At 45.7% G+C, this 19207-nt stretch overlaps 1 protein-coding gene across 1 annotated transcript; it reads left to right on the forward strand.

Moving 5' to 3' along the window:
- Positions 1 to 9450: 9450 nt before the first annotated feature.
- Positions 9451 to 13267, forward strand: LOC123097430 (nascent polypeptide-associated complex subunit alpha-like protein 1). Its single transcript, XM_044519160.1, has 4 exons — positions 9451 to 9674; positions 10009 to 10093; positions 12600 to 12730; positions 12803 to 13267. Exons 1-4 carry the CDS (start codon positions 9603 to 9605, stop codon positions 13136 to 13138), a joined length of 624 nt encoding a protein of 207 aa, XP_044375095.1. The 5' UTR covers positions 9451 to 9602; the 3' UTR covers positions 13139 to 13267.
- Positions 13268 to 19207: the final 5940 nt, after the last annotated feature.

A 19207-nucleotide genomic window follows, 5' to 3' on the forward strand; every position in this document is an offset into this window, starting at 1 on the left:
ATGCAATAGAAGAGAAACTACACTAGGCATGCCATAGTCAAAGAGATAGAGAAGAGTAAGTACGAAGACAAATAGTAGCTAGGTAGAATAGATCGTAATAAGAGGATAGTATGAAGCCAATGAAGGAAATAAGTTATTATTTATTTCCTTATATCATGATAAATGTTTATTATTCATGCTAGAATTGTATTAACCGGAAACATAATACATGTGTGAATACATAGACAAACAGAGTGTCACTAGTATGCCTCTACTTGACTAGCTCGTTAATCAAAGATGGTTATGTTTCCTAGACATAGACATGAGTTGTCATTTGATTAATGGGATCACCTCATTAGGAGAATGACGTGATTGACTTGACCCATTCCGTTAGCTTAGCACCCGATCGTTTAGTATGTTGCTATTGCTTTCTTCATGACTTATACATGTTCCTATGACTATGAGATTATGCAACTCCCGTTTACCGGAGGAACAATTTGTGTGCTACCAAATGTCACAACGTAAATGGGTGATTATAAAGGTGCTCTACAGGTGTCTCCAAAGGTACTTGTTGGGTTGGCGTATTTCGAGATTAGGATTTGTCACTCCAATTGTCGGAGAGGTATCTCTGGGCCCACTCGATAATGCACATCACTATAAGCCTTGCAAGCATTGTGACTAATGAGTTAGTTGCGGGATGATGTGTTACGGAACGAGTAAAGAGACTTGCCGGTAACGAGATTGAACTAGGTATCGAGATACCGACGATCAAATCTCGGGCAAGTAACATACCGGTGACAAAGGGAACAACGTATGTTGTTATGCGGTCTGACCGATAAAGATCTTCGTAGAATATGTGGGAGCCAATATGGGCATCCAGGTCCCGCTATTGGTTATTGACAGGAGACGTGTCTCGGTCATGTCTACATAGTTCTCGAACCCGTAGGGTCCGCACGCTTAACGTTACGATGACAGTTTTATTGAGTTTTGATGTACCGAAGGAGTTTGGAGTCCCGGATGAGATCGGGGATATGACGAGGAGTCTTGAAATGGTCAAGACGTAAAAATCGATATATTGGACGACTATATTCGGACTTCGGAAAGGTTCCGAGTGATTCGGGTATTTTTCGGAGTACCGGAGAGTTACGGGAATTCGTATTGGGCCTTAATGGGCCATACGGGAAAGGAGAGAAAGGCCTCAAAAGGTGGCCGCACCCCTCCCCATGGTCTGGTCCGAATTGGACTAGGGAAGGGGGCGCACCCTTCCTTCTTTCTCCTTCCCCCTTCCCTTCTCCTACTCCCACAAGGAAAGGAGGAGTCCTACTCCCGGTGGGAGTAGGACTCCCCCCTATGGCGCGCCTCTCCCCTTGGCCGGCTGCCTCCCCCTTGCTCCTTTATATACTGGGGCAGGGGGCACCCCATAGACACAACAATTGAACCTTGAGATCTTTTAGCCGTGTGCGGTGCCCCCCTCCACCAAATTACACCTCGATAATATCATTGCGGAGCTTAGGCGAAGCCCTGCGTCGGTAGAACATCATCATCGTCACCACGCCGTCGTGCTGACGAAACTCTCCCTCAACACTCGGCTGGATCGGAGTTCGAGGGACGTCATCGAGCTGAACGTGTGTAGAACTCGGAGGTGCCATGCGTTCGGTACTTGATCGGTCGGATCGTGAAGACGTACGACTACATCAACCGCGTTGTGATAACGCTTCCGCTGTCGGTCTACGAGGGTACGTGGACAACACTCTCCCCTCTTGTTGCTATGCATCACCATGATCTTGCGTGTGCGTAGGGATTTTTTTGAAATTACTACGTTCCCCAACAGCCAAGTATGCAATCAGAGTGAATGTCTTCACACAAAGAAGTCAATTAGAGCAGGCAAGCAATGACTTCACAAAGCTAAACTGTAAGTAAAGGGGTGAAGTGATAGAACCTGTTGCTTGACGAAGACAAGGATTTGGTAGACCAGTTCCAGTTGTTGCGACAACTGTACATCTGGTTAGGGGGGCTGAGATTGAACTCGGAAGACCGCATCTTCACCTTATTCCCCTTGAGCTAAGGTCACTTAGTCCTCGCACAATCACTCAGGTAAGTCTTCAAGGTAAACTTCCAAACCTTCATCGACTTCATTCACCGATGATCCACAATGACTCTTGGATCCTTAGAACGCGACGCCTAACCGACTGGAAGATCATAGTCTTCAAGTGTAATAAGTCTTCATATCACGCGGACAGAAAGACTTCAGTTATTGCAAACACACTTTGGGCTTTGGGTGTTTTGGGTCTTGTCCTTGCAAGGATTCTCTCTCAAATGCTTCGGAGGTGGGTTGCTCTCAAATGACAAAAGTCATGCACTAACTCTAAGAAGCCACCAATTTATGGCGGAGGGGTGGCTATTTATAGGCAGGGCAACCCGACATGATTTGTCCGAAATGAACCTTGGTCATTGGGGAACTGACACGTGTCCAATAGTCGGATTTCAAACACACGCGACAGCTTGACTTGGGCTACAAGCAAAGCTGACTTATCCAACTCAGGATAAGATTTTCTCTCATTGTCTTCACTCGAAGACATAGGATTTGGTTTGAGCACCACGTCAGTTTCTGACTTTGTTCACTTGGACCCCACTTGACAGTTCGGTGGTTCCTATGCCTCAAGAAAGAAGAAAATGAAACTACGAAAAAACTATGTCTTCGCACTCCATAGTCTTCAAGCGTATGTCTTCACATGTCATTATCTTCGACGTGAATGTCTTCACGAACCACCAATGTCTTCAATGTCTCCATACATTTTTAGGGGTCATCTTGAATGGATTGTGACGCCCCTGATTCAACCGTACACTAGTAATACACGCAAATGTGTACGATCAAGATCAAGGACTCATGGGAAGATATCACAACACAACTCTAGACACAAATTAAAACAATACAATCTTCATATTACAAGCCAGGGGCCTCGAGGGCTCGAATACAGAAGCTCGAGTACACAATAGTCAGCGGAAGCAACAATATCTGAGTATAGACATAAGTTAAACAAGACTGCCTTAAGAAGGCAAGCACAAACACTATACAGATCAAAAAGGCAAATCCTCCTGCCTGGGACCTCCTAACTACTCCTGGTCGTCGACAGTCTCCATGTAGAAGTAAGCACCCTCGGGGTAGTAGTAGCCGGCGGGGGTGGAATCTGGCTCCTGGGATCCACCATCTGGTCACAACAACCGGAAAGAAGAAAGAAGGGGGAAAAGGTAGCAAAGCAACCGTGAGTACTCATCCAAAGTACTCGCAAGCATCAAATCTATACTAGGTATGCATTGGTATCAAGGGAAGGGATGTATCTATGGACTGAACCGCAGAATGCCAGAATAGAGGGGAAGGCCTAGCCTATGGAAGACTAACACCTTGCAGCATTCAGAAGAGTACAAAATAGCATTTTATAATTAACAAGCATGTTGTAGCATTAACGCCCAGAGATCTTTCCTCGACTCCCTGCGAGAAAACAATCTCGGAGCCAAGATATCCATCTCATGTCTCAAGTATCCATTTCTAGTTGTAATAGATCTGGATACAACTCTGAGCGTCCATTACCGTGGACACAGATATTCGAATGGATAACTTCCCTGCAGGGGTGTACCACATTACCGAACACTTTTGATTACTCTGGGCGGACACACTTCCCTGGGTCATGCCCGACCTTGGAAGATCAACACGTCGTAGTCGGTAGTCCTACCTAGGCTCCGTAGAGAGGTCCCTACCGGTCTACATCCTAAGCACTCCGAGGTCTTGGGCCCATCGCCCATTGCACCGGGTCATTGCGAGTAGGGTGGATACCAGCACCACCTGTGTAGTGGATGGCACGATCCGACCATGCCACAATGTTGAACTGGACGTCTGACAAAGCTTTCGAAAGAAACGTATGACGTCGAGTGCCCATATATGTTCCCTCATGGTGGTTAGTGCATATAGGCCAGTGGCCAACTCCGATCAAATACTCAAACCTTTAGTGTATTGGGAGCTCATGGAGACGAGCAGAGACTCACGATCATGTGACCCCGTTGCCCCATCTCGAGTAAATACGGCAAGGGCCAGGCCCAACCCTCTCACTGGGGCGTTCTACCTACCCGGCCGTGCCTCGTAATTATCTCGCGGGTGCTCTCCGGGCCCGCCCAACTTTCACAGGTATCTCTCGCGGGTACCCCTCGGGGCCGACCCGACTTTAACAAAGGTGAAGTAATGCCAGGGTAACCGCGTGTCCAAAACATCATGGGGGGAACCCGAGGAATCACCCTTGAGGGATTCCACTCTATGTAATCGTCAAGCTGACCTTAGGAGGAATCACCTTCGAGGTTCTCACTTGAGGTGTTGCACGACAAAGTCGTATCGGGAGTGGTGAAGGAGGAATCACCCTCGATGACCATGACCAAATAGCTACACTATAGAGTTATCATCGGGAGTGCGTTACGAGGTATCACCCTCGACACTCGATAGTAGCTCTGCAGAGCCGAGTAACTAAGGGGGTGATGTGCTGTGTCGGGCTCATGATATCAATCACGTTGATCGAGTCATCGGTCATCAAGCCGGGGTAACTGGGACAAAGTGGGGTCCACTAGCGAATCACCAACCAACCTATACTAAGCAGTTTTGGATAAGCAGGTAAGGTACAAGAGCATGTTACAAAAGCAGGCTATGCATCAGAATAGGAGCAATCAATTACAATAGCAAAATCTAATGCAAGCATGAGAGATAATGGAAGAAGCGATATTGGAATGATCAAGGGGGGTTTGCTTGCGTGGAAGCTCTGCTGAAAAGGAAGAAGGGTCATCGGTGACGTAGTCGTATCCGGCAGCAGCGTCGATCTCGAGGTCTACCGGAGAGAAGAGGGGGAAGAAACAGTAAACATAAAGCACACTGGTGTAACATAGATGCAAGACATGACAACATGCAGTGCTAGGGGTGACCTATCACAGTGCTACACGATACCGGCGAAAGGGAAAACATCCGGGAGTGTTTTCCCGAAGTTAGGCATTTTCGGACAGATGAAACGGAGAGGGACGGTTCCATGTTTGCAGTGTTAGAGGGGTGTGACAGCTACAAGGAGGGCACCAACAGTTCGTCTAGTTTTTCTGAATGTTTTTCATATATAAAACATTTTCATCCGAGTTACGGTTTAATTTCTATGATTTTTCAAAGTTTTAAACATTTTCTGAAATTCTTGAATTATTATTAATTTGAAATATTAAAAGTTAAATGCTATGTGCACCTAGTAGAGTGTACACAGCAGTGCACACACAGGCTGACAGGTGGGGCCAGCCCGCTAAGTCAGCAGGTCAACAGTTGACCAGTTGACTGGTCAACTAGGGTCAACTAGACCCACATGTCATTGACTAAGGCTAACCCAGTCAGCAGGTTGACCGGTCAACTTGGTCCAGTGGGACCCAGTAGTCAGTGAGACATTTTATTTAGTTATGTTTAATTAGTCCAAATTATTAATTAGGGCGGTGGGGCCCGGCTGTTAGTGGTACTATGGTTTATTAGACGCTACAGTAGCATGGCCCACGTGTTAGGGACTCGGCGGTGGGTTAATTAGGTGCTAATCAGCTGGATTAGCCGCGGCTAACCGTTGGTGGCCATCCAGGGCGACGGAGGCCCACCGGAGCAAGGCTACATGCGGCGGCACGAGTCGCGGGGGGCACTGGAGACAAGCTCGCACTCGAGCGCGTCTAACCGAGGCAGAGGCAGGTCGCAGGGTTGGCTGGAGGAGACCCACAGCGAAGCTGAGCGGCGGCGGGGCAAAGTTCGCTGGTGACGATCGTGCTCTCGCCTCTGGCCGTTGTTTGGCTGGTGGATGGGTGCGTTAGAGACCGGCCCGCACGGCGCGTCTAGTGGACCGAGCGGGAGGAGCTGGGGTGGTCGACGGCCATGGCTACGATGAGCAACTGCGGCGGCAACGGCCGACGATGCTCGGGCTATGCGGCTACGGTGGCAAGAGGGGACATAGAGAGGCAGGGGAGAGAGGGAAGGGCGCTGGGCTAACTGCGGGGGCGCAAGAAGGCCCGTTGAGGGCCGGGAGCGCAGAACAGTGTCGTGGTCGCGGGGATGGCCGGCGACAGCTAAGGAGGGGATGGCTCGACGCGGCCGTTGTGGGGGCGCCGGGCTCGGAGCAGAGGGCGTAGCCGATGCAATGGAGCACCACGTAGTCCCTGGACATGACAGCGGGGCCGGGGAACAACGGTGGCCGCGACGGGGCGAGGTGGCCATCGACAGCTGCGTTCGGTTGTGCGCGCCGCAGCGGATCTGGTGAGAGAGAGGGCGACGAGGGAGAGTGAGAGTGGAGCAGGGGGCCAGGGGAGGTAGGGCATCGCCCTTATCCCCTCCTGTCGGCGTGGACGACGAGGGGGTTTGGCGGCGACTGCGCCCCTTGGCCGGTTGAACAGGGGGGGCGGGGAAGACGACAAGGGGGGTTGGGCCCACTGGGCCGAACTAGCTGGGCCGGTTCGGCTAGCTAGGCTCATGGGGGGACATGTTTTTTTCTTTTTCTATTCTTTCTCTTTTGTTTTCTGTTTTCTTTTATATAGCTACTGTTTTATTTTGTTTTCAAAAGAAAATAGGTTAAGTAAAATCAGGAACTTGGCCTAAAATTGGCGATGTAATTATTTAGAGAGCCACAACAAGTTTTGAGATTATTTCAAGTGGTTTGGAAATTTTATAATTTTAAAAGCAATTAAAATATGGTTATTGCCCCTGTTTTAATTGTTTTAGGGCATTTAATCATTTTATTGAATGTTGGTTTCTCCATGACAAATACTAAGTGATTATTTGCAACATTATGAACATTTTTGTTTTGACATTTGAAAACATTATTTTAGATTTGAATTGGATTTGAATCAATGTGAGATTAGCAACAGTAACAGTATTGACATGACATCATTAGCAGGGGATTACTGTAGCTTGATTATCCGGGTGTTACATGGATAAACTGAATCAATAGGGACTTCTACCTGTGTTCTCCTGTGGATCTCACAACCACATTAGTCCCTCAACCATGTTTGTCATCAATACTCCAAAACCAACTAGGGGTGGCACTAGATGCACTTACAGTTTTCCATTGAATCGCATATTCCATGATCATAGCAGTTATAGCATGGATTTAAACCCTTTAATTATGAATATGAAAATATGATAATACAATATTATTGCCTCCAGGGCATATTTCCAACAAAAAGATGCTGTACAAGCTATTATTATAAGCATGTATGATTATATACGAAATACATGCCTACATATGATTGATGAGTTGGAGCTATTATGTATTGCTCTAGGTTGTGAATGTTACATTATTGATGTCATCTAAATATCCGTTGCTACTCCATTCCTACGCTTTGCTCATATTGTCTTTGCTAAGTTACTACCATTGTTGCTACTCTTCCAACTGCTACAAAACTGCTACTACTACTACTATTACTATTGCTACTGTTGTCGCTGCTGTCAAAACTATCATATTATTGTGCTACTAATATTTTGCTGCAGAGAAACAACTTCTCAGGTGTGGTTGAATTGACAACTCAACTGCTAAGGCTTATAAATATTCTTTGGCTCTCCTTGTGTCGAATCAATAAATTTGGGTGAAATACTACCCTCGAAGACTGTTGTGATCCCCTATACTTGTGGGTTATCAACGATCAATTTCCCCGTTGCTCACCACACCCTCGATGTCGCATAAGTTACAGACGAATGGGTGAAGCTAGTAGTTTAGGAAGTAGCACTGATAGTTGTGATTCAAGCATCGCTCATGTTCATTCACAAGAGAGCTATTCATCGTGGTGACAATCCTGTCATCCGTTATGGTCCAATGCTAATTCGGTATCAGGAGAGGATATCAAATCTGAACTACATCTACAATCGTAATGACAAAGAGGTTTTGTGGATCCTTTAAATGAAAAGATCACCTTTCGCCATGCTTGTGCAGACCTTCAGAAGTAGGGGCTGCTACAAGATAGCATTCACACTAGTGTGGAAGAGGAAGTAGCCGTGTTCTTTCATGTTGTTGGTCATAACCAGATGTTCAGGGTTAGGCACAACATGTTTAGGAGATCAATGGAGACCATCTCCATAGGCAAGTGATGTATATTGTTGCGGAACTTAGAGGAGAGATGATCATGCCACCAACCGGCCGGACTCCTAGCAAGATTCGCACTAGCTCAAGATGGTATCCGTACTTCATGGTGAGCACTAACAATATGTAGTCATGCCTTGATATGGTTGTATTGTCCTGATATAGCATAACACAAACTTGTAATGCCATTTCAGGACTGCATTGGGGTAATAGATGGTACTCATGTCACTGCCAGAGTGACGACGTCACAATCTGGAGCATATAGGGGTAGAAAGCACTACACATGCCAGAATGTTCTTGCTGTTGTTGACTTCGATATGAAGTTCACATATGTGTTGCCTAGGTGGGAAGGATTAGCACATGATGCTAACATTCTAAATGAGAGCATTAGTCGACCTAATGACATCAATATCCCCGATGGCAAGTTCTTCATAAGAGCTCTGAAGAATAGTTTTAAGATCCTGGATCGGAAGCGATTCCACACTTCCCCACCCAGGTTAAGCTTGTTCTTGCTTGTTGCATTCTGCATAACTGAATCCTGTAATGGGGTTGTGATGAACTGGTGCCGGAGGAGGAAGAGGTGACACCTGATGATGTTGTCAGCTCTGGCCATGGTGTGGAGGCATTTGACAACGAAGCCTGGAACACAAAAGGATGGAATGGGCACACAGAATGTGGGAAAATAGAGGTCAGACAGGGATTGAAGAAGAAGAAGAAGAGCAAGAGCAGCAGCTGAAGAGAAGAAGCAACAGAAGAGGAGAGGAGAAGGAAAAAGAAACAACAACAAAATAAGAAGAGGACCAGGATGGACTTTGAACTAGTTCGACATCGATGAACTTTCCCCTATTGAGCCATTTGACCGTTACATTTGTATTGCTGAACTACGATTTGTTACCTAATTAGGACTGAAACTATGTTCAGATCATGTGGGGTAAGGTCACCACTAGTGAAAAATGGTGACAGCAGTTTGCAACCAAACAACATGTAGTTTGTGCGCCCAGTGCAACGCAGGCAACCAAACGACGGGTCTATATTAGTTTCATCATGCAACTAGCCTAGATGCGGGCAACCAACTATGTGGCGATACTGATTTTTGGCCTGTTTTACCTTGGCCAGCCCCATCTAAGACACACATGCAAAGAGTGAAAGGAACAGTGCATGTAACCAAACATGCCCAAAGAGAATCGATAAGGCTACGTATACAGATAGAAATCAAGGCGTTCAGATATGTAGCTATGTGCCCACTATTCGGAAGTTATAGTATTAATTATTAGTTTTTTTCATTGTCTAGAAAAAAACTGTTAGTTTTTCAACTGTGCCATATTGTATTTTTTGGAAATGTTGAAGTGGTCACCGCGATCCCACCTGAAAATAAATAAGTGAAGAGTTTAGTCCGGGTCTCGCAACCACTACGAGAATCTGCCTAGGGTTTTTGACGCCCTCGCCGGCCCGCCGCCACCTCCTCCCTTCTCACAAGCGCTGCCCCTCGACTACCACCGTACCACCAGGATGACGGCGCAGACCGCCGAGGAGCTCGCCGCCCAGATCGAGCAGGAGCAGGTCGAGGCGAAGAAAACAGAGGTGAGATTTGGATGTGATCCTTGCTCCAGCCCCTCCCGAGCAATGCCAGTCATCGTCAGAATCGGTGATCGATTTGTTCAGGGATTAAATATTCCATGCGATGAACTAGTCCGATCCTGGAAGGTTATTGCTTTCAGTGTGTTATTATGGGTATTGGTAATTTTGATCCTGTCGCCTAATGCTTCATCTGGTTATTTATTTACACGAGGCAGCGTAATTCACTGTTTAATATCGATAAAAGTATAACTCAATATTATCCTCGGTGACATAGGTGTTTTAGTTGTTGTGTACTGGGTAACATCTGAAGATCTTATTGTGTGAATCTTGGGAGCAGGCAGAAGAGGTTGTGGTTGAGGATGATGATGACGATGATGACGACGACAACGATGAGGATGATGATGACAACGATGATTTGGATGGTAACTCACTATGCTCACTGGTCTCCTGTATCCACTTTGCGTAAAGCTGTATTAATTAATAAATCTGATGCGGACATGTGAAAATAATAACAGAGTGAGATTTATTAAATCCTGTTGTTTTCTGTTTACATTATTAGACCTTCTCTTAGGGTTGGATTGTCTTTGCCCTTGGATGGTTCCAGTGGTGGTGCCAACATTGGTAGCATGTGTACATATCTATAGTATCCATGTAATTTTTGTATACACTTGAAAATAGCCGTGATTTGTTTGCTGAGCAAATTAAGTGATGTTGCTTGACATAACAGTCTACACTTTTTTTTTTGAACAGTCACCGGGGAGAGAGTTTCCCCACCTGAATATATTACCACTCAAATGGCCATAATGCCAAGAGACTGATCCAGTTTATAAGGGAAACCGGATCAAAAACCTGAACAAATTGGCCACGTTTATGAGGGAAACATGTCCAAAAAAACGTACAAATAAAAAGGGTAAAAGAAGATGAGAAAAAAGACACCCAGGACATGTCATGGCCTAGCTAGCAGACTGTAGAACCCCACGGCCCAAACCCCACGGCGCAACACAGGAGCATCCACAATCAACGAGTGCCACAGCTGAACACGAACGATTAGCAAGTTGGGGAGGCATCTTGCGTCGTCATTGAGCAAAGATGAACCGAGAGAACACCAAGAGCACGAAGCTCGCCGCAACACAACAACGACAGCCATGGGAGGGTCTTGAGCATGCACAGCTACAAGGGCAACACACCAAACGATGTGCAGGGGCAGATGGATGGTGGCGAAGGGCTCGACGTAGAGGTGATGTTGACGGCGGTACGGGATGGATGGCCGGCGATGAGTGGAATGAAGCAAATTAGAGAGATGACATAGAGTGCAGATAAGTTCACCATACGGACATGAAGGAGATGCAGACCGCGCCATCAACATAGAGGAGTGGCGTGAGTGCGCCGCCGCAGTCATGGCCGGACGAACCGGCAAAGATTTCTCCCCATCCCCAAGTCCAGAAGGAGGAGGCAGTACAACGCCATCATGGTGGGACACGGCGCCTGCAGGCGTCGCCGTTGCCAGCCGGCGGCCGCCGGCACGGATTTCTACAGTCCACACACACCTTCCAACACCTCCACACCCAAACTCCGACAAGCCGGACATAAAGGAGTAAATCTGGCAGCCCGGGGAAAGGGGCACCGCCGGACGAGCAAACCAGTGACGAAGAGCAGCAGATCGGAACGCAGGGCACACACCCACCACCACGCAGCACCCGTGGATGTCTGAGACGCAGCGAGAGGCTCGCCCAGCTCGTGTGAGCACGGGACCAGGGAGAGCGGCGTTGAGCACCCGTCAAAGCAGAGAACTTCGAGCCGGCGCAGCAGCCGTCGACGGGGCCGGATCTGGCCACGTGAAGACGCAGCGGGCCAGGAGAGTGCCATGTCATGGCGGGATCTGGTGAGCAACACGAGAGCCACTCCCAACGACGACGGCGAGCAGCATGGAGCGGAGGTCACCGACGGAGGGCCAGCACGCGCCGGCCGGCGGGCAGCTGGCGGCTCCATGCAGGAAGGTGTGGGAGGCATCCGATTGGATCCCGGGAGGAGGCTGAGGGTGCGTGGAGAGCATAGCGTGGCCTCGCCGCCGCCATCCGCCGAGGGGCTTAGCCCAGAGGCTTCCTCCGGCGACGGCGAGGGGTAGGGGGCGTGGAGGTGGACTAGGAGGGTGGCGGCGGGGGTCCTCCGGAGTCGCCCGAGAGCAACCCGGGAGGAAGAGTATCTCTGTTGGGTGTCTACACGTAGCTTCACCACTGGCTGGTTTGTTTGTATGAATGCATGTTTACTGGTTGTCTGCTTTTAGCTTCTTAAGGCTCTCTTTTAGCTGAAAATCATTGGGATATTCTCTTTGCATCTGACAAGAATATTGATAGGTTTGGTCATGTGGGTTTGTAGATACTTTAAAATTACAATCCTCATTGTCAATTCAATTGAGATGGGATATAGTCTTTGTACTGTGCTGTGACTGATATTGAAAGATCTTTTGTGCTGTATAAACAAAAGAACAGAGATGTTTAGATTGTAGTCAATTTGATGGCGCAGATGTCTAGCTGCTTCTGGTGCATATGTTTATATGTACTTTTTAGTCTGCTATTCAAACCTGTAGGTGCAAGGCTGCGATAGTTTTGTACATTTTTATAGATGCGTCTAATTTATCGATGTTTTATTGTTATAACCTTAGAGGTTATACTGGCCAAATGGGCATTGCACTATGTTTTACTTGGAGTAAATTACATTTCGTTTAAATTTGACTTGCATATGCAAGGAGACGTTTTCTTGGTGCCGACCATCATATGTGCTAGGTAGTGTTAAAGAAATTGTTGTTGCGTTTTTTCATGACTAGCTGGTTCCGGTTCCCTCTTATTTGGAAGCTCCGGATTGTATTATATTCGCTTTATGTAACTCTTACACTGTATGATCCATATTGTTCTTATTGCTATTTTACAGGGCAAGAAGGTGATGCCAGTGGCAAATCAAAGCAAAGCAGGAGTGAGAAGAAGAGCCGCAAGGCAATGCTGAAGCTTGGCATGAAATCCATCACTGGTGTAAGCCGTGTCACTGTGAAGAAAAGCAAGAATGTGAGTCATTACAATCACTTACACAGCGTGGTCTGTATTCCTTTGTTGGTCGACTAACACCACTGTTTCCAGATATTGTTCGTCATCTCAAAGCCAGATGTCTTCAAGAGCCCAAATTCAGAGACGTATGTTATTTTCGGTGAAGCCAAGATTGAGGATCTCAGCTCCCAGCTGCAGAGCCAAGCTGCCGAACAGTTCAAGGCTCCTGACCTGAGCCAAATGATCTCAAGTCCTGAGGCATCGGGCATGGAGCATGATGACAACGAGGTTGTCAACGATGAGGGAGTCGAGCCGAAGGACATCGAGTTGGTGATGACACAGGCGGGCGTCTCAAGGGCCAAGGCTGTCAGGGCTCTCAAGTCTGCCAATGGAGACATTGTCACTGCCATTATGGAGGTCACAACTTAAGAGTATGCCGACATTTTTGGAACTAGTTGAACCATTTCTCTTTGAGCGTTTTTCTTGAGTGTTATTATTATCTTGGAACCGGATAAGTATCTCATGTTTGCTTGCATCTCTGATAAGGTCGTTTGGACATGATCCTGCCTGCGGCTAAGTTGGTACAGTGTTTTTTACCACGGACCTGTCAGTGGTGGCAATTTTCTGGCATGTTTTTCACCTTTGACTAAAATATTATCAGATTTAATTTAAATAAACCCCCTTGTATTCTTTGTAACCGATAAAAATAAAATGGGACTATAACTGTGAAGCAGTAAGAAAACGAAGAAGCTGAAGTAACAACGGTTTGATAGCGTCCGCGGGGTTTGGCTTGCCGGCATCGAACCAAATTATAGTACTCCCTCCGTTCCTAAATATATGGTGTATTGTTTTTGGCACGGAAATTAAAGAACGCACGTGGAGGGAAAATTTCATAAGTTTTGGGTCAGATTACACCTGACTAATTGACACGAAAAAATAGAGGAGCTTGCATAATATAAGGAAAGGTAATCAAATCCCTAAAAAAATTATTCAAACAAGTGGTATAACGCAATACACCTTATATTTCAGATTTTTTTTCAAAAATCTATACACCTTATATCAAGGAACGGAGGAAGTATTATTTTTGCTGATCCTCCACCTCATTTCTCGGGGAAAGAAATCCCTTACAAAGCAAACAACACAAATCGTCAATAGCAAGAAATTTCTTGCAAGCAAACAACAAAATCAATCATGTAGTTATACGTGCACAATGTCAATCACATCATATTTTTCTCAATCACATCATATTTTCTTACCTTTTTCTATGGATTCTCTTCTCACAACATATCTCAATCCTAATAGCATCTACAACCGCATATGACAAATATGGGAGCTCCTGTAGGGCGCCTTACGCGCCCATTGACGATTCGGGCGCCCACTGCAGCACGCTAGTGGGCCGGCCCATGAAGACGCAGGTCACTGAAAAATGTATGGCCCAAAAATACACCCAGAATATCACTCTCGCGAGGATTCGAACCCGCGCCAACTAACGGCAGAACACGGCAGCCTAACCACAAGACCAACTATGCCCAAATGAAATATTGCAACGCGAAACTTTCAAGAACTAAACTCTATCCGCGCTATAGAGAAAACTGTGATTTCTTTTGAAAAAATAAATGAACAAAATTTGAATGTCCACAGATTCAAGAAAACGTCACGAAATAGAAAAAAGTTCATGTATTAAAAAATGTCATAGTTTTTCAAAATTGTTTACAAATTTGAAAAATAGTTCATAGATTTTGAAAAAAAAGTTCACCGACTTTGCAAAAAGTTCATTGATTTTTGAAAAAAAAGTTCACAAACTTTTAAAAAAGTTGACTAATTTTGAAAAAAGTTCATTGAACTTGAAAAAAGGTTCATTGAATTCAAAAAAGTTCATCGATTTTGAAAAAAGTTCATCGACGTTGTAAAAAGTTCATCAAATTTGAGAAAAACGTTCATCGAATTTGAAAAAAGTTCATCGAATCTAAAAACTGTTCATCGAATATAAAAAAAGTTCATCGAATTTGAAAAAAGTTCATCGATTCTGAAAAAAGTTCATCGAATCTGAAAAAAGTTCATGAAATTTGAGAAAAAGTTCTCGAATCTGAGAAAAAAATCCGTCGATTCTCAAAAAAAGTTCATCAAATTTGGAAAAAAGTTCATCGATCTTTGAAGAAAACTTCTTTAGTTTTGAATAAAAAATTACAAATTTGAGGAAAATGTTCACGCAATTAGGAAAAAGAAAAAAAAGGAGCAAAACCGTTCCAATAAAAAAAAGAAAAAGAAAAAACTGTTCCAAAAAACGAGAAATTAAAAAAATTAAAAATGCAAAACAAAAACAATTCCAGCAAAAAAAGGAAAAAAACAGAAAGATTATATAAGAAGAGAAAGGCTATATGTAAACACGTCAAGTAGGTGTGGCTGGTTGGTTGTGACAACGAACTAAGAGCAAGGAAATCGCCAGTTCGAGTCACCGAACTGCTGTTTTTTTGCGTCCGTAACAGAAAAAATAGTAACATGGGCCGACCCAGTGTGGTAAAAGGGGTGTGCGCCCTGTACCGGTAAGCCTAAAACGGGCGCTACAGGCGCCGTTTAGGAAATGCCGACAAATATGGCTCCTCATACGTCAGACGCGTTTGCAGAGAGGGCCGGGTCACCCCTCTTTTTGTGTCCCGTGCAACCAAGTACCTCAATCCATACTACACATGCAACACAAAAGCTATGTAGTACTACGTAGATAAATATAGCCTGCTCCTACTCGTCATCGGAGATGTAGCCGACCTCCATGCCGACAGTGCCGGACGGACCCTCTTCCTGGTGGACGGCCGCCTCCCGCAGCTCCGACTCCCCTTCGGACTACATGTATGTGAAGAGAGCGCCCACCTCCGTTCGTGCCTCGCGGAGGTAGCAGCGGAAGGTGGCCTGCTGCTCCGCCGCCCCCTCCGCTTAAGTGACCTCAAACTCGCCCAACGCGTCGGCCATGTTAAATCCGGCAACAGGAGGCGCCGGACCTGCCTCACCTTCCGTAGGATCGAAAGTATGTCTAGAGGGGAGGGGATAGACTACTAGCAAAAATTGAAGGTCTATTTTCCTAATTTTAGTTCTTGGCGGATTTTAACTTAGCTAGCAATACAGGCACACCGTACACATGCATATCTAGAGTATAGGCAACCTAAAGTAAAGACATGCATGTGCTAGTAATGTAGAGAGTAGAGTTGAAGAGGATCACAAGTGCAAGTTGACACGGTGAAGATTTTCGACCCGTGGTTCCGACAAGTGGTGCTATCGTACGTCCATGTTGATGGAGTCTTCAATCCACGACGGATATAAGATCACGAAGATCTCGGTTGCTAGATTCCATGGAGGAATCGAGTCCACAAAGGGCTCATACCCACGAAGGGTCCACGAAGAGGCAACCTCACCTATTCCACTATGGCAACGCCCATGAAGGACTAGCCTCACTAGGGTAGATCTTCATGAGGTAGGTCATCTCCAAACCCTCACAAGCTCATTCTCTTCTTCACAACGGGTGGAGACTTCTAAGCACACCTAGCCGATCTAGGAGGCACCACCCTCCAAAAGGTACTAGATGTTGTTGATGATCAACTCCTTGCTCTTGTGCTTGTTACAGTGCCTTCGGTGAGTCCAAATGGTCATCTCACTGAGATTGAATCAACTAGGGTTTAGGACAACACCTATATCTGGTAGATCGGTGACTCCGAATGGATTTTGTTCAGTGAGTCCGAGTGGAGTACTTGGTTTATAGTGGGCGTTGTGAAAGTATATAAGGATTTTGGAGTTTGATCTTCGAGCACTTTGAGCAATGAACTCATCTTCTCAACCTCATCCCCTTTTGATCTATGTACTCAATGTGATCTTTGATCACTTAAATATAAAATGGTGAGCCTTGAGACTTGACCCAATACTTGTCCTTAATATTTTCAAGGGGTTTACTTTCATTCCCCATGTTGTACCTAAAATGAACTTTCCTGAATTATACTTTGAGCAGGCATTAGTTCAATGGTATATATATGTTGAAATGAATTACCAAAACTACCCAGGGGATTAGATGCACTTTCAATCTTCTCCTTTTGATAATTGATGACAACATATAGATCAAAGCTTTGACAAAAGATATAATAATTAATAACATCATTGCTTTGAGAAGTATTTGATATACAAGAACTCCCCTTAAATTTGTGCATTCTTTTGATTTGCGTTTGAATGTAAATGAACAATCTATAAGCCATATGAGGAGCACTTATATGTCACATACAACTTGGTGGAGCACAAACATAAGATATAATACAATGAAGAATCAAAGTAAACACCAAAAACACATGTCAATGACCACAAAAGATGTGCCATAGCATAAAGAAGTAGCATATTTGAAGTCACACGAGTTTGGGTCATCACATGCGATAAATTAGTTTACATCACATAAGAATTGAATAAATTGGCAGGTGATGTAACTTAGAAAAATAAACACACTCTCTGACTCTCTCTCCCTCTTTGGCATCAAGATATCAAAAGAATCAAGAGATCTAGAATGGAGACGAGCGCATCTGCGGTACACGTCACATGTATCCATTTGGCCGTGGCGGGTCACTCTTCTCTTGCATCGACGTCCTCCCTGCCTGCCAGCCTCGCTGAGCTTCCGCATCGGAGCAATTTTAGAAATCAGGCAAAACCTGAGACCCGGTTTGTCGGGTTCATGTTTTCTCAGCTGAATTCCAGGTGTTAAGTCTCACAACACGATTTTATTCACTCGAACTACCCGAACTGAAATTTCACGAAAAACTGAATGCCCACCGTGACCGTCATGTGGTTCTACATCTGTTGGGAATATGCCCTAGAGGAAATAATATTGTAATTTATTTCCATGTTTATAATTAAGAGTTTATATTCTATGTTATAACTGGTATGATTCTGGAATATGTGATTCGGAGGAAAAAAAGCACGTGTGGAACGATAAACGGTAAAACCGGACCTAGTCTTGCCTCTAGGACTAGCTCAAGTGTTGTATGTTGAGTATGTGGTTAAGTGTAAGAATAATCCCAAAACAACATTGAGGGTATGATGTTAGAAGAACGATCATATTGAATTGACCCAACTTGTTTGTTATACTTTGAGATGTAATCGTCACAAATCTATTGATATAACATGGAGAGTTAATGTATGCTTTGGTTCCTTAGACCATGCGAGTATTATAGTCACTTTGTACCAGATGATATACTTTGGGTTTGCTCAAACGTCACCTATAACACGGTGATCGTAATGACAACTTGCAGGTTCATCAGAAAGTATGACAAGGGGCTAGATATCTCAAGAGTGGGATTTGCTCCTCTGTGGTGGAGAGATATTCTTAGGGGCCTCTCGATGTGACGACATCCATCATCGTCTGACTAGACACAGGTGACTTAGTCACGGGGACGCCGGAACATGTAAAATGAGAAAGAGCAAAACCTGTAACGAGGAGACTGGTATAATGAGCATGAGAATGAATCTAGCGGATACCGATGTATCTCACCTCGGGTTTTGTAAAGTACCCCGAAACAAACGGAATAGTATATGATAATCAAAGTGTCGGTACTAAAATCGACAGATCTCAGGTAGGGGGTCCCGAGCTGTGGATCTAGGAACGATGGTGAACATGAGACAAGCTGTTGTAAGGTGGAACCCTAGATGGAGATCTTTCACTAATTGGAGGGGAATCCCACGAAGAACACGAAGAAATCACAAGAGGAACACCGAAGAACAAGCCCAAATCATACATCCACTAGACTCACATCCACACAAGATCCACAAAGGTACAAGAACAACAAAAGGAAAGATACAAGATAGAGTTCATCCCAAATCCTATGAAGGTAATCCTATGATGAGGATCCTTCCCTAGATGCGGTCTTGAATCCACTAGGGATCTTCCCCAATGGAGGTCTTGATCTCCATGGGAGAGGTCTCTCTCTCTCAAGAGGAGGTACAAGGAGCAAAGCTCAGCTAGATCATGTGATATCCTTTGCTAACCCTAAAAAATGGTCTAGGTACGAAATAAATAGGTAGGTGGAGAAGGGGGACGAAGTGGAGGCCCAAACAGGTGGCTTTCGACCAGCTTCCTGATGGGCCCGTGCGCATGGGGGTCCCGTGGGCACGGTACAAGCCCGTGCGCACGGGGTACTACATCGGCGAGGGCCCGTGTGCACGGGGTCTGGAGGCCGTGTGCACGGGGGTGCGCATCTTCACTTCCAGTAGCTCTCCGGCTGGCCCGTGCGCATGGGGACTTGGAGGCCCATGGGCACGGGGTCACCTGGGACATGCTGTTTTGGTCTTGGTGCACTCCCCCGGTGTGGCCTTGGGTCCTTCTCCTTGGCCTTCGGGATGCTCCCTAGCTGCTTGGTGGTGGTCGTCCTCATACCTAATGATGCACAATGTTCCATGGTGAGGTAGAAACCAAATCCAATGGATATTCATGTCAATCTTGAAGAGGAGCGGGTTCACCTTAAGTTCGGTAGGTTCACT

The sequence above is a fragment of the Triticum aestivum genome, chromosome 4D (assembly GCF_018294505.1).
Source record: "Triticum aestivum cultivar Chinese Spring chromosome 4D, IWGSC CS RefSeq v2.1, whole genome shotgun sequence".
NCBI classification, from domain to species: domain Eukaryota; kingdom Viridiplantae; phylum Streptophyta; class Magnoliopsida; order Poales; family Poaceae; genus Triticum; species Triticum aestivum.

Bases quoted from the DNA above. Each gene is read 5' to 3' on its own strand.
- LOC123097430 (XM_044519160.1), top strand. From the start codon at position 9,603: ATGACGGCGCAGACCGCCGAGGAGCTCGCCGCCCAGATCGAGCAGGAG. The intron at 10,094-12,599 runs GTAACTCACTAT...GCTATTTTACAG, and splicing joins TGACAACGATGATTTGGATG to GGCAAGAAGGTGATGCCAGT. The intron at 12,731-12,802 runs GTGAGTCATTAC...CACTGTTTCCAG, and splicing joins CTGTGAAGAAAAGCAAGAAT to ATATTGTTCGTCATCTCAAA.